The sequence below is a fragment of the Miniopterus schreibersii genome, assembly GCF_964146895.1.
Source record: "Miniopterus schreibersii genome assembly, chromosome: 2".
Lineage (NCBI taxonomy): Eukaryota > Metazoa > Chordata > Mammalia > Chiroptera > Miniopteridae > Miniopterus > Miniopterus schreibersii.
Window position 1 is genome coordinate 160,376,975 of NC_138102.1, and position 16,104 is coordinate 160,393,078.

At 38.5% G+C, this 16,104-nt stretch overlaps 1 protein-coding gene across 3 annotated transcripts in view; it reads right to left on the bottom strand.

Moving 5' to 3' along the window:
- PLEKHA5 (pleckstrin homology domain containing A5) overlaps positions 1–16,104 on the bottom strand; it is a 199,319-nt gene that overhangs the window by 39,400 nt on the left and 143,815 nt on the right. For 2 of the 3 annotated variants that reach the window (XM_081124971.1, XM_081124972.1), the window contains 2 exons: positions 15,491–15,956; positions 12,190–12,273 (listed from right to left, as the gene is read on the bottom strand). In XM_081124971.1, the coding sequence (XP_080981097.1) occupies positions 12,190–12,273; positions 15,491–15,956 (550 nt within the window). Of the gene's footprint in view, positions 1–8,739; positions 8,794–9,612; positions 9,733–12,189; positions 12,274–15,490; positions 15,957–16,104 lie in introns of all 3 variants that reach the window. The other variant, XM_081124973.1, reaches the window with a different exon arrangement.

The window sequence follows — 16,104 nt, forward strand, 5'->3', positions numbered from 1 at the left end:
ATAAAGCCCACTTACTGAGAAACATGAAACTACCCTGAACCCAGCAAAACAAACTTTTAAAGTTGCCATTTTGAGATATATACCTGTGTTATATTTTGAAAAAAACTTCAAAGGTCTAAGCTAATGTCTTTCTAAATCATTAACTTATATAATTTACTTACAGCGGGTTTTACCATTAAAAAAAACAAAAAACTAACGGTCTTTTAAGTATTTTTTAAAAATTAAAATCCTTTTGGCTATAGGATAAATTTTACAGATCTGATTTTTACTTCAGTGGCTTAATCTATTTGCCTCAAGATTTCTTAACCATTGTCCCTTTAACTTCACGTAATATATTACAACCTCATGCAACCACCTTTATTCCTGGCATTCACAGGCCACCAGAAATATTAAAAGAACTCAAAACCCATTTTGTAAAGATGCTTTACTGTATAATGTTCAAAATGGTCATATTTTCCTTTTCTTAGCAAGCGTTTAAACAATACCATTTCAAAGGGACAAAAGATTCCAAAGTGGAAATCTCACATCTCTGTTAGTAAAAAAAAGATATCTGTTCTGGCCATGGGTATCTACTCTAAAATATATCTGAGCTTTAAATCAAAATGTCTTCTAGATATAAGGATCTGGGTTTTATTAATAGCAACTGTATTCTTACTGAGTTACAACTGGCACTGAGTAGCAGAATTCCTGCCATTAATTCAAAGATTTATCGGCTTATGTATGTAATTAAAGACATAATCATACCCTTAGGTCAACCCTAGAAATGTTTTTGGCATTTATGCTCAACTTTATTTCCTTCCTGGGCTTTAAAAATCATTTATGAATTCTTACTTTGTAAGCACTAACACGTTGCCCTACACTGAGCTCCATAAATCTTCGCTGAATAATTTTCTGAAAAAAATAAAAATAAGATAAAGCAAAAGCTACGGTAATTGGGTTATAAAAATATAAATACAAAATAGGCCTGTTATGCATTTTAGGAGGGGTGGGGAAATTCCGTTTTCATTTTCCTATCTTGTTAGATAGGAAAATAACTAGTATGTAACCGGGAGCTGATAGTTCTCAGGTAACAAAGAACAGCAACCTGAAAGAGAACTACTCTAAGTATAAGAACAACTCCATTAATTTTAAAAAGTCAAAAGTGATTAAAAAAAATTCACTAATACAAGGTATTCATCCTAGCTTTGTGATTTTAGGCAAGTTATTAAAACAGTAAATGGGGATAATGTCATTAAAACAGAACGGGGTTAGAGGCCACACGAGGTTATAGATGAGAAGCCAAGTGGGACACTGTACACACAAGTGCTCTGAAACTGTCACGTGATATTCAAGCTATGAGGATGGACCGATGCTGGGCAGGCGCACAGTGCAGCGGATGGGGGTGCTTTTGGAGTCCTGGGGAAACTGAGTCGCTGGCTGGAGAAAAGGGTTCATAGGGGAAGAAGTGTTTCACAGGCTGGGGGATGGTGGTGGTGGAGTGAAGGCTTGAATGACAAACCAAAAAGAGACCTTACTTTGTAGGGAACAGAAAGTTTGTGAAATTTCCCAAGTTAGACGAGGCATGTGGCAGGTGGTTTTTGCACTGCCAAGATTTGGTGACTAAATGTTGGGGATGTACTGAAGGGCAGAACTTCCAAATGGAGATCTCCATGAGCAACTAGAAAGAAACAACTGAAACTATGGGGGGAGAGGGGGGAGTTTGTTTTAGAACTTTTGTGCATGGGGACCCACTGGGTGCTCATGCATGTGTAATGTCAATGTGCTGGCAAGTTAGTCGTAAGGGGAAACCCTTGGTCAACGGAGAATGAAAGCCAGTACAAATGTTTCCCTCCTCTATTGTTCAGGTGGGTAATTCTGCAGTGTTTCTATGCATTTGTCAACAAGAATGAGTCAGATGAAGCTCAAATTGCCTATGCAGCTGATAATATACCCATGCCCTCCTTGGTATCACTCCCCAAAATAAACTTTCTGCAAACAAGCCCACATCACAGGCCCTGCTTTCTGGGAGAAACCCAGGGGCTAGAGATGAAAAATAACAAAGAGACAACTAGTAAAATGACTGAGTAGATGAATGCTCAGATGAGAGAACACCAAGAAAGAGGAAACCTCTACAGTTAGAAATGAGCTGGGTGAAAACAGCAAAAAGGGACAGATTAATTACTGGAAGAAACAGGAGAACCGTGATAATACCTTGTAAGCACTGGACAGGCCAAGAGATCAGAGTACCGATGCACACATATTGTCTTCCCACATTCTAAATTCTAATCTATCCATTGTCTTCTTAGAGTTCTACCACTATGATGTCATATGCAGTTTAAGAATTTTCTGGGTTTCTCCCCCTCCCCTCCCCACTACTTCTATGATCAAATATGCAGAGGAGAGGGGAGACTGAAAAGGACAAAAAAGGAGGAATGGGGTGTGAGAGAAAGAGAGACAGCATCATTCTTAGTAGCAAGGCATAAGAAAATACAGATATTCTGTACCATGTAACTAGTTTGGGTTAGCAAGTGTTAAATAACATACATTCAGTTTTCTATTTCCCTTGGTTTGCTCTTTCCAAATGCCTATTCTGTATCGCCTAGAAACATGACCACTCGTAGCTCTCAATCATCCTTAAAAATAGAAGCTCCAGGACCCCTTGAAATATTAGAGAAAATGGGATCTTGCTTAATAGCTCAGTAGAATGAAGTTGCTGAACTGACATGAACAATGAAAGCCATCAAGAATCTTTTCAATCATCTTGTTAGCATTTCTTCCCTCACAGGGAACTGTCTTTCATGAACACAAAGAACAAAATGCAAAAAAGTTCTCTTGGATTTTTACCTCGAGTGGTTTCAGTACCAATTACATACACCCAGCTAACCGTTCCTTTTTGCATTTTCCTTGGCATGGTATATTTGAAAGTGGTCAGAGTTCCTGTCTACAGAGTTTTCTCATTGTGGTTCCCTGAAAGGATTTAGAAAGCGTGCTGATGAGGAATGTCCACAGCAACCAATGACAGAATATCAGACGTCTTTCAAAAGTCACCAGTAGTTTTAATATACAAGTTCATAAAATATGAATATTTATTTTTAAAAAATTCACATCATAAAATCTGAATGTTACTTTAAAATTTTTGTAAATTAGAAAGTTTAGCTTACTCTTCAAGATGGTTTAGAAGTTAGTATTTAAAAAAAATGATTTTCTTATCTTTCCCACAAGTACTTGGTAATACTTTTAAAAAAAAAAAAGTACTGATAAAACAAAAGAAGGATTTAGCTACTGACTCTTGCGAACCTTAGACGTTTTCATGTAACAAAGAACACCGCAGGAATGCTTAAGCTGTATGTTTCTTTTAGTCTACTGTGGCAAACTGGTTTGTCATGAGAAACTTCCAGCTTCTCCATTAGAATTTAAGGATAAGGCCCTTTAGCCATCCGGTGTTAGAGAATTGAGAAAAGAGAGATAAATCGAGTCATTTCAAAACATAGCTGGAGCTGTCATCCCAGAGGAAGGCTTTTGTACGTCTTGTTCCTTGAGCCTTTGGAATGTTTGAACAGGGCAAAATAACCTTTGAACTGGCCCAAACCAACATTGTCTCCCAAACAACTGTTTGTAAAGCTAACAGGAAGGCAGACATCCTGACTACGAGGACTGAACATTACGGACATTCTTTAGAAGTTGCACCACTATGAATAGCTAAAGAATAACTTAGCTTATTAGCACCTATAGGAATTCCTTCATTAGCTTATTAGCACCAACAGCAATTCATTCCTTCTATTCATGTAATTATTTCCTTTCCTTTCTCGTAAAAGCCCCTGCCTTTACCCCATAATCAAGACATACTTTTACTGATTTCAGAGAGAGGAAGGGAGAGGGAGAGATAGAGACAGAAACATCAACAATGAGAGTCACTGATCGGCTGCCTCCTGCACGCCCCCTGCTGGGGATCGAGCCCGCAACCCGGGCATGGGCCCGGACGTGGAACTGAACCTCCATCTCCTGAATCCTAGGTCGATGCTCAACCGCTGAGCCACTCCAGCTGGGCCATTGCAATTCTTCTTGATCTCAAGGAAATGCTTGTTTCGTCTCACTTTGGCTTTTATTTTTAGGTTAACAGAATATAGTATTTGATGCTATACTAAGTATGTTCTAGCTGGGTGGCGACAGCTCCAGCTGGGTAGAGGCAAATAAAGTTCATGGAATGATGGCAGCAGAGGCATATTCTTTTCCCAGAGAACATAAGTGTGGCCAACTGAGGTGTGTTCCTTCCTTTCCCATTCTCACGCAGATACTTCTTCTGCAATTAACTACACTGACTGTTGAAGGGAGGGGGTAAAGACAGAATGTCATAATTTTAAGGGCAGATTTGTAAAAGCACACTGTACAGTACACTTTTATATGTAAAAGATGAAAAAAATACCTGCTGCAGTACCAGTGCAAGCAAAGCTCAGATGTGTCAAAGTGTAGAAGTTAAACTCAATTAACTGTAGCAGGTATTCTCAAGGAGGGCGGCTGGCGACTGAGGTGTTCTAATCCTAAAGGCGGGGGTGCGGCTGGTATATATTTAGTTTACCCACAAGGGGGCAGCATGCTTACAAAAGGCTTGTGAAGCACGGCTCCAAGTTTCTTGACCCTCTGTCCATCCCTGCCTGTGTGTCTCTAAGCATCTCATTTTCTGTTATCAGTGCCTAATATGAAAACTGGCGGGAAGGTTTTAGGAAGAAGAAAGAGGGAACATCACTTAAATTCCCTCATAACCGCTCCTCAGTCACTAATAGGGGAAAGTTAGAGAGAGGAAGCAAGTGAGGAAGAAAGGAACAAATGGAGGAAAACAGGTGAAGGGAAGGGGGGAGTTTTAGTTCCCTCATTCCTATTAACCCTCCCTCAACACTGATCAAAAAGGCTCCAGCTTTTGTTCCACGTCTTCATGGAGGGGACTTCCCTAGTTCCTCGCTTTAGCTCCTGGTCTGGTCTCTAAAACCCCAACTTCATTTTCTTGCTCAGTCCAACCAGCTCTGGTCCAGGCTGCAGGAGCCAAGAACTAGACATTGGTCGGGGTATATGACACTCTGAGTACAGTTTCTAGGTATAATAAATACATAATTTTATGGCCTGGGCTGGGAATTTAACCAGCAGGGGGACTATTAAAAACATTTAATAACCAGTAAGGGTGCAGGAACTCAAACAATCAGTTTGCCCTTTCTGTATCTTACAGCTGAACACCAGATGGTTGACTACAATAAGCTTCTATGGAAACTGTTCCTTCTGTTACAAACAAATGATTTACATTTAACTCCACAGAAACATTAGGAACTCCTAATAACCAAGTTCTTGTTCAGCAGAGCCATGTAGTTCTATAACTCATACTCACTCTGCCGTATTCTGAGAAGGAAATATATCATGATATTCTCCTTTCCCTCACTTTCAAGGAATTACAACATTCTTTTCCAGAGGAAATACCATTCTAAGGGCTGATAATCTCGAATTTACTTCCAACCTCCTGGGAAGTGCAGAGACACCTGCAAAACTTTACCTATAGTTCCCGCCACCCGTTTCTGTATTCTGCTAGGCAGAGGGATAAACAAGGGAAAAACTAATAAATGTTAAATCCATGTCATAGGTATATTTTAGGATAATGTTTGAAGTTTCATTTAAACTGTAACCAAAAGTTCCTCAAATATTCAGTGATAAGTAAGCTGAATAAGAAAATGAGTTAATGACATACTATGTACTTATTCATTTTTTTCTTTTTAAAATTCTTACCCGACGCTATTTTTTCCATTGCTTTTCAGAGTGGAAGGGGGAGGGGAGAGAGAAAGAGACAGAGAGAGAGAGAGAGAAAGAGAGAAAGAGAGAGAAAGAGAGAGAGAGAGATCAATGTGAGAGATACACACCAATTGTTGCCTCCTGCATGAGCCCGGACCACTGGGGCCGGGGATCGAGCCTGCAACCGAAGTACATGCCCTTGGCCAGAATTGAACCAAATTATTAAAGTGCTCAAGTTCCTGATATCAGAAGTCAAGATTTTTTTGGATTGACTGTATAGTATGTAAATCTTCAGAATTTCAGATAAGGTATTTTCATTTTTTATTTTAAATATTCTGGTAATATCAGAAATGAATCTACCCGTGAAGTAACTCAGAGACTACTCCTTGGTCTTATTTTTCATGAATAATGATAGAGATTAAGAGAATTTAAATCAATTTAAATTCTTCTTTTGATGGTGGTGGAAGGGGCAGCAGGAAGACTGCATTTTGTTGGCCTTAGGCTATTCTGATGATTTATTAGATCAAGCAGAATAAATGTTGAAAGTGAGTATCAATTAGTACATGTTCATCTGGTATGATAAATAGCATAAAATGGGACCAGAGCTTTTTTCCTTTAAGATTTTAAAATCTACTTTCCAATTTGTACTTAGATAAAATTGATGAATTAATTTATAAACCCAGGCAACCAATAATGCCCATAAAATCAAGAGACCTGGTAATCTAAAATAGGTTACTGGCAGTAACAAGAGTAAAAGCTGGAAATGTTTGAGCTGAATAAAACTTATTGTTAAATTTCAAATTTATCAATAATTCTTTTTATATAACTTAGTAACCTTACTACTGATATAAAATATAGGATACTGAGAAAGTAGCAATTATTTGATACCATAAAACATTTTGATTTATTTAAAGAGAGATTTTCTTTAGGAAACCTTAAGGACATATACATTTAGGAATATCTGAGTTTCTGGGCAAAGCTCCCACCATGTTTTCATAAATTGTCTAATTACTACCTAAAAATGGCCCATTTTCCCCCCTCCAGAAATAGTCTTATTTCAAAGCAATTCAAGAAGCTGAATTTTGGAATTCCTTTTTTTTTTTTTTTAAATATGTGTTTAATGATTTTAGAGAGAGGAAGGTAGAGGGCGAGAGATCAACATCGATATGAGAGAGAAACATCAATCGGTTGCCTCCCATACACACCCTGACCAGGGATTGAACCCGTAACCTGGATGTGTGCCCTAACCAGCGACCTTTCGGTGCACAGGAAGACACTCAACCAACTGAGCCACACAGGCCAGGGCAAATTCTGTAATTCTTTACATTATCACATTATTTAAGAGTTGGAATACAACTTTATTTCAGGATCTAAGGTAAGAAAAAGATGAATTATTGGAAACCCTTTGCTGACATGTTGAGAGAGTAGAGAAGCTCAATAAAAAGTTGAGATTTTTAGAAGCCACCTGTATGACCACTAGCAAGGTGCAACAGGAGAGGCTCGGCAGAGGAATGACAGGAATATAAACTCAACCGTGGTCTGGGCCGCTTAGGTAAAGGGAGGGACCCAGGTTGACCTGGGAAAGAGCGCTGAGGAGAAGCATCTCAGCAAACAGTGGTATTTTTGATATATTTACCTGTCCTTTCCTAAGATTTTCCTGAGTTCCATGTCTCTGCAATTCTAGTTTTGATTATTGGGGTGAGTAATAGATTATAGTAAACCACTAGATTTACCTCCAGAGATTCTAGGTAACTTTAGATTCAAATTTATATAATTATTTTTTAAACCTAATTTTTATAACAGCCCATTGTTTTCCAGAACTATTTCTAGAGCTTTTTAGACAAAGGGGCTTTTAAGAAAGTTATTTCCCACGTATCTTAGTAGTTTTCAGGCAGCATGAAATTTTGAGGCAAGACTTTGCTAGGCTGCTTTCAAAGTAGATGATATACACTGTGGTTAAATTTCAACAGCACCAGTCTCTGGAGTGAAGATCTGAATTTGAATTCATGAAATGCTGACTTCTAAAGCATTCTAACAGGCAAAATTATGAAGAAAACATTTCGTGGAAAAATAAATAAATTTCACATTAACCAACATCTGTATTTTGTTAAATAAACAAAAAAAAATGATTTAGCATCTTTTAAAGGGTTATCCTAATGTAAAATCCCTCTTTAAATTAGAAAAATAATTTAAAGCAGTGCATTATTTTGTTTTCAAACAGGCAAGTAAGTATCATGTTTTCCATAGTAACCTCTTTCCTGATCAAACAGTCAAGTTTGAACATTTTAAAACAAGCTCAAATTGTATTCACCGAAGAAATTCTACGTTTAAGAAGCTATCAAAAATTCTCATCAAATTAAAATAAAATATTAATAGAGAATTTCATAAAAACTAAAATATGGAAGTGTCAGTCCTGGTTCACGAACTCACACGTCCGAACCTTCACCTTAGCCAAGTGCACCCTCTGCCACCACTGAGGTAATGCTGGGCCCTGTAGGTCCCTGTAAAACTGACTCATGTGGCTTGGCAAAGACCAGACACTGGGAGGAGATGACAAACAAGGAAGAAGAATGCACATTTTAAAATAAGCCCCGTGACACGCTTCCCCCATCTTTAAACTCCCCTTTGGGAATACGGAGCGAGCTGCAGCTGCCCTCCTGGCCGCCCAACAGGGCACTCACAGCTTGCTCCAAGCCGAGAGAAGCCTCACCGAGGAGGAGTTTTCTTGGAGAAAGAAGCCTCGGGAACTCAGGCTCTCAATTTTAGGTGACCCAGCCTTTGTACCCTTCCTCTTTTCACTTCTACAACTCTTTCTACCTGTTTTTCATGGTTTTCCTGAATTTACTCGGTGAGGGATTTCTTATCCTGTCACTCGTAAAAGTCATGCTATTAACTAAAAATGACAGAAACATCTGGTTAGCCTGAAAAAATGGCACTACATTTAAAGAGCTCTATTAGGTATTATACGTAAGAAAATTCTTCAAATCCCACCTGATGATCCAAATATATGGTGTTCCTTTGAAGGTGATGCGAAAGAATTTCATTCTAGCAGGCATCAATCAAGAAACAAAGGAACAGAGAAAGAAGGTGCAGAATTCATGAAAAGGTAAATTTTGAAGTAAGAAAAGCAGGTAGTTTACCACAACCTATTATATCACAATACACGATAACTCTGACACACATGCTCCCCTGTAAACGGTACAGATGACGTATTAATTATAAAGTTGCACTTGGTTTTGGAAGAAATTAAATAGACATGCATACAAGCGGAAATGTCAAGCAGAAAAGTCCTTTGAGTGGCTTTCGCAGATGCAATGGTAGAAGCGTTACAGGCTAATTCTTTTCTGCAATATAGCACCGCTTCTCCGGGTGTTTCTCATATAGCTGAAGGCTATTAAACCCTTTGAGAAATGTTAACATGTGTTCATTCTTTTTAATCAAGAACAAAAGAAATATCTTAAAATTAATCTTTGACATTTAATAGGTACTAGTATTAAAACCATAATCAATCTTCAACTTAATACTTTACGGGAAAGTACTGGACTTTTCAATATCTGTTTTACGACAGTATTTGGTAAGTGACAGCACTGTTTTGAAGTCTGTATGCATTTCCTTGCTCACAGCCGAAAGCTGGCAGGTAAGCGGGTGGGGGGAAGGCTAAGAAGAAATGCATCCTAGCCGTGTTTTCCTTCGTAACGTACAAACAAGTGAATTCTCAAAGGGTCAATAGGAGGTCCTAACGCTGTCACCGCAATGAGGTATGGGCTCATGCTCACCACTAATGACATCGATCAAACTGATTAATGAGTGGCTCAAAATAAGTGACAATGGCAGACGACACAGACAACTCTGTTGATAGCTGACCTTTGGGCTGTGGGCCTCAAGCTTTAGCTGCATGAGCTGTGCTAACGTATGCTCCCGGATACTACTCAGTTCGGCTTGCTGCCGTCTCAGCTTTATTAGCAGCAGCGTAAGCTCCTCTGGCTGAAGGAGTACAATTTAAGAATCCAAACAGTGGAAAACAGATTAATTGTTGTCTTAAGTGACAGACATTAAACCAAGATTTCTTGGCAAGTTTCCTCTTATGGTTGACATCAAACATAGTGCCTAGGCACTATGATGATAGGTCCTACATAAATGCATAGAAATCTAGAGAAATAGAAGGAACAGTGTTACTTTAAAAGACACAGCAAAACAACAGTATATTAAGGCAATTTTCTCAGAACTCATGAGAGAACTTTAAATGTTAAGTATAAAAAGGCATAATGCCAAAAAACATTGCAAAGATTTATACGTAAGAGGTATATAAAGGATTATAAAAATATTTTAATAAGATGTGTAAAAATGACACCTAAGACTTTTACACCAAGGGAATAATACTGGCATGTCCAACACTCTATTTTACAGAGAACAGAAGGTAAATAAAAAGAATTAAAATTCACGTAAAACTTGGACAGTATCGGTATATTTACCTCATTAGATTCAGTACCTAGGATCTGTTCACTGCTTCCCAGTTATGTTTTTAAATGCCACTGTTAGTGCTTTCATAGGATACTTTATGTGATCAAAAGATCAGTGTTGACTTTTTAAGGAAAAAAAAAGTTTAACACACAGAGAAAGTTTCATGGGTACAAAAACCTCCTTCCACCTTCTGGGGAAAGCAGAGAACCTTTTGGTTCCTGATTGCTTACTATGATCCTTAAGTGAAAGAAAAATTTCAAAGGTAGATAAAATTCCTTAACAGTTCAATCTGATAAATCTTTCTTCGTTAGAAATGTAGTAAAGTATGAGCACTGGTAATGTTATAAGGCATAAAATAGTACTTGGTGTTTCTCTGAGCTTTGTTATGATTAAAAACTGCAGCTGGGCCAGAGGGAGGCCCTCCTCCCGTAAGGGCTACAGTGTGCTCTTAAAACTTCCAGGCCAAAAAGCATTCCTGAGATTGATTTGTTTTGCCTACAGCACAGCATTTATACTAGTCTCTTCTGTTCTGTTCATTTGCTGTTGCTCTTTTTTCCCCCCATACATTTTTTTTTAAGGGACAGAAATCATTTTAAACTAGTATTTAAAATTACATTTAAAACTTGGGCCTTCAGGTGAGAAAAATGTCAGAATAAACCAGTTGCTATTGGATTCTTTAGTTAAATGGAGTCTATAGATGAGACAAGAGTCTTTTACATACAGTAAACAGCCTAAGAATGTGTATGACTTAAAGAAGAAATTTCATAACAAAAAAAATAGCTGCTTTTGATCTGATGCCAACCACATCTTATGACCTCATGACTGTGGGTAGTCCGTGTCTTATGATCAAGCCCTTGAGGTCTGGCCAGGCAGAAGGTAGGGTGGGTAAGGAATTTAAATACTGTAAGACCCAGGGTGCTAGTTGACAGAAATACCAGAAGAAGAACTCCTGAAACTTTGGTTTGTTGTTTACGGAGTTAAAAAGATAAATATATTTTCACACAAGGATGAAATATTCCAATAAGCTTGCAAGGTATTCGAATTTTGAGACAAAATCAAAAGAGGCACATTCGACTCCCTCGAAAATAGGTGGTAAGTAAATTTTATCCTAAACATCCACTAGAGGGAGCAAGGCAGAAGAGAAAATTTTGTAGTACAGAAAATTTAGCATTATCTTACGGTTAATGTCTGTTAGATCTACAATTTACTATTTTAAAATTCCAATACCTAAAAGTTTTTAGTTTTAGCCAAGCAATATTTTTAACCTTGAATAAACAAACCACAAGTAGTTTAAAGCCAGGGAATCTTGCTTATATCTAAACATGTAAGAGATAAAATAAAAGAATGTTTGCAAAATACATGTAAGATGAATTTGTTCTGATTACAGCAGGAAGACAATTTTAAATAAGTAACATCTATATAGGTCCTCAAATCATATCTTCACAGAAAGTGAAACTACCTGATATTAAAAGAATGCCATTAAAATAAAATGAAGTGATGAAAAGTCACCCTTTCTCTTTCATTTGAATAGTGTCCTGATAATATAACTCCTCAATTTGAACATAACACTGACAATAAAATTATAATGGTAAGTATTTTTATAGTCTTGCTTTCTCTTCATGGCTGCCTGCTGACTTTGTCCCACTAATGAACTACACCCCAACGTCTGTTTTAAGGATGAGGGAATTAACATCCAATGAAGTACAGAAACCCACCCAGGTTATACAATAAACCTTGAAAATGTCATCTTACTTATACCGAGGCAGTCAGGCATTTAGGGAGAGTTATCTAGTTAGACTCTGAAATGGCCACATGATTCCAAATTCTTCTGATGAGCATGCTCTTCCACAAAAACAGTAATGTTTTTCCTTTGGGAGGCACCACTCTGAAACCTCAAACTTAAAAACTATGTCATATATGTGCTTTCACGTGTAGCACATAAATAAAACATGATATGATAAATAAAGATATCGCACTCACTGTTTTGCCTTGGAGGCTCTGGGGACTAACAGACTGTAAAGTCAGGCCAGCTGGCATTGATCTCCTGTCAGGCACATAGACATGCTAGGAAATAAAAGCACAGTATACATTTCTGTGGTCAATGTTAGCGATGAGAAATCTTAAATTGATATTGCAAAGTATCATTTAAAAATTGCCGTCAGTGCTTATGAAAGAAGACATAATGGTGGAGGTGGAATAGGGTATGGGGGGAATAAATGGTGATGGAAAAAAAAAAATAATAAAGAAAAAAAAAAGATACTAAACTTTCTTGACTAAAATACAGAAGCCAATAAACAGAGTAATTCTCTATAGTTTGGCTCAGTGGTTCTCAAACTTATTGGTCTCAGGATCCCTCTATATCCCTAAAAAGGAAATTTAATGACAACAGTGGTATTGTTTTAGTTTTGTAAATCTGCTTAATGCCTGGCTAGATTTTCATATCTGCTGCTGTATTCAATCTGTTGTGATTATTTCTTTTAGTGGAAGTACATGAAGAAAATCACCCTCAATGTGTACACATATGTACTGAACAGGAAAGAGCACTTTAGTAGCTTTTTTGATAATTGTAACTATTTATCTTTGATAGTACACTAATCAAAAAGTTACCACTTTTCTTAAAGATTAGTTGCAAAGTGGTATCTGAAACTATATCAATGAACTTTTTGTACTCTGTTACAGTAACACCCATGAGTCTATTTGCACTTAAAATGAATCTCCTACCCACTGGTGATTTTGTAATATCACACATTGGTCATGTGGAACATACTGGTCTAGTGAGTTATGCAGATGTTCCCAAAGTTGACACATATCAGTACACAGTATTAGTAACTCCCACTTGTTAATTTCACCACTGACCTTAAAGCACTGGAAAGCTATCAAGCTCTCAGTGGCAAATACAAGACTTCTAAAATTCTAATTTTTGTTTGAAAGCTAAAATGTTACCACCAGTGACAAATACTGTCAGCTGCTTTCCTTGAACCCAGGGCCAACATTTCACTTTGAGAAGTGCCTGTCAAATACAAAGCCTGAAAAACTATAGTTTGTCTGTCATTTGCTCTTCCAAGTAAAAATGGTGCTTCATGAAAAAAGCAGCTAGTTCAGCTTGCAACTCAAATAACCATGCAAGTGTTTTTCTGGGAGACAACCATTAGTACTTTAGTATGCAATAGAAATGCTTGAAGTGTATTTCCCATTTCATCACACAGAACATTAAAATCATAAAATTATCCTTTACTGTTTCATCAAAGGGATTCTTAAATGAAATTGGTCCTTTACGTATTTATTTTTACTGCAAGTATGTGGCTGTAATGCACACAATGACCTTTAGCATGGTTTGGAGCCCCTCCCTTGATTTAGGCTAAGGTGCCAGTACTTTTACCCACCACTGCTTTTGTACTCTTAGAGAATGGTAACACAATGAAAAATGCTTTATTATTATAATAAAAATAGTTTTGAGCTTACTTACAGATTGTTTGATTGGATCATGCGGACTACCAGGGACACCTCCACCTCCCAGAGGTCTATGGACCATACTTTGAGAACCACTGATCCCATCAAAGATAAGATCATTTGGGGGGGGGAGGGCAATGTTGGAGTTTTTTGGGCAGAGGAGTTAACTGGGAACTGGATAAAGAGTACATATTTTGGCCAAGAATATGAAAAACACTAATAAACACAAGAACGCTTTTCAACCACACATTAAGATATTTGATCAGGTTTCTCTTGAATATGGTTACTATTTTCATCAAACGTGATTTGCCTTTGGATATACGAAGTGACAAAACACTAAACATTGTGACAATGAAGTTCAAAGGGAGCCTTGTCTTGGTGAGGCTCACTTCCTCCAATCAGAACTCCCGGCTGGCATGGCTCAGCAGTGGAGCGTTGACCTAGGACCCAGGAGATCGGGGTTCAATTCCCGGCCAGGGCACATGCCCGGGTTGCGGGCTCAATTCCCAGTCAGGGGCATGCAGGAGGCAGCCGATCAATGACTCTCATCATTGATGTTTCTCTCTCTCTCTCTCTCTTTCTCCCTTCCTCTCTTTGAAATCAATAAAGATATATTAAAAAAAAAAGGTGCATCTTAAAATGGTGTAATGCAAGACATTCTTTAGAATTAAAAGAAAATGGCAGGACAGACATTGGAGAACTGGCTGCACACAGGCTGTCCGACCGAAACAACTCTTCAGCATTATATGACAAGTTGATCAATACAGAGCACTCTGAAGTCACTTCTAATAATCTACTAAGCAACGCTTATACTAACTTGAGGTACAAATTAAAACATGATGTCTATCTTAATATTTCAAAAGTATATACCAGTAAGCATGGCTATTCTAATACTAGACTGGGTATCTGAGGAGATATTTAAGTATGCCATATATTCAGCTGGTGGTTAGGAGATGAGGTTGGCACTTTTAACTTAGCAAAGAACAGGACGAGCCTGATACAAGCTTGCAGGCATGTTAGAAAGGGAAGGTGCTGAATCTGCAAGTGAGTGAAGAGCCAATAAAAATGCATGTGGTCTTAACCTACAAGGAAGGCTGATGAGATATGCTATCAAGCAGAAGGATGCATAATGCATCCGCTCAAAAGAACTGTTCCTATGCTCTTGAGAGATTTTATACATGAGACTTTGACACTGTAGAATATTCTTCCTTAATTTTTAAAGCAAAAAAAAAGGAACCCTGGCTAGTTGTGCTCAGTGGTTAGAGCACTGGTCTGTGAACTAAAGGGTCCTGGATTCAATTCTGGTCAAGGGCACATACCTCAGTTGCAGGCTTGGTCCCCAGCCCCGGTCGAGGGCACATGTGGGAGGCAACCAATCAATGTCTCTCTCTTCCACTCTATCTAAAAAGCTATGGAAAAAAATATCCTCAGGTGAGGATATGTAAGCTGCCTTGCTTACATCTCCCTATTTATTTTTTAAATATGCTTTTTTAATTGATTTCAGAAAGAGGAAGGGAGAGGGAGAGAAACAGAGAATCACTGACCAGCTGCCTCCTGCAGGCCCCCTATTGGGGACTGAGCCTGCAACCCGGCATGTGCCTTGACCTGGAATGGAACCCTGGCCTCCAGGCTCACGGGTCGACGCTCCGCCAATAGGCTGGGCGCTCCTCCCTATTTATAGCAACTGTTTTGTGAGTTTAAAAGGATTTCAAAAATAAAAATAGACACACAACAAAAACCATAAAATAAATAAGTGTACTAGAAAAAAACAAAACGAAACACTACAGCATCATATAAAGTAGCAGTTAGTGCAAGATGGGCAGACACTCACCTTAGGGTGGTGGGCCCTGTGCCTGCGGTCCACCGTCACGTCTCCTCTCTGAACTGGCGACGACACCTCTGATCTGTAGGTCCGCTGAGGGGAGTACCCTTGATAAGCAGCTATTGACCCATGGGAAGGTGACGTGGGAATGGAGTGCATCGTCTGCTCAGAAATATTAACCATGGTTTTCGGGCTGGTCAAAGCCCCGTGGCGAGGGAGGGTGCTCTGCTTGTTATAAAACTGGCGCTGCTGCCACTCGTAAAGCTGCCACATCGTGTCGTCCCGCATCGATCTCCGCTTCTCTTCCGCGCCGGGGCCTCCTGTTCTGTCGTGAGCAGAAGGAGTTACGCTGCAGAGGCTTTCCGGCCTGGTCTTGCTGTTTCTTGGGAGGGTTCTGTAACCTTCGGGATATCGGGCCATAATCTGGGCTCGGTGGCTTGGCATATTTCTTGGTAATGTTTGGTAAGAAATAACTCTAAAATAAAAGAATTGAAATGTGAAAATGAAGGGGAGAGTTGCTTTCCAGATTCTCAATTAGAGTACGTCTTTTCCTTTCTGGTAACTAAAATACACATTAGGACTTGTTTTTTTAAAAGGTCAAAATGTTAAGTATTATACAAGGT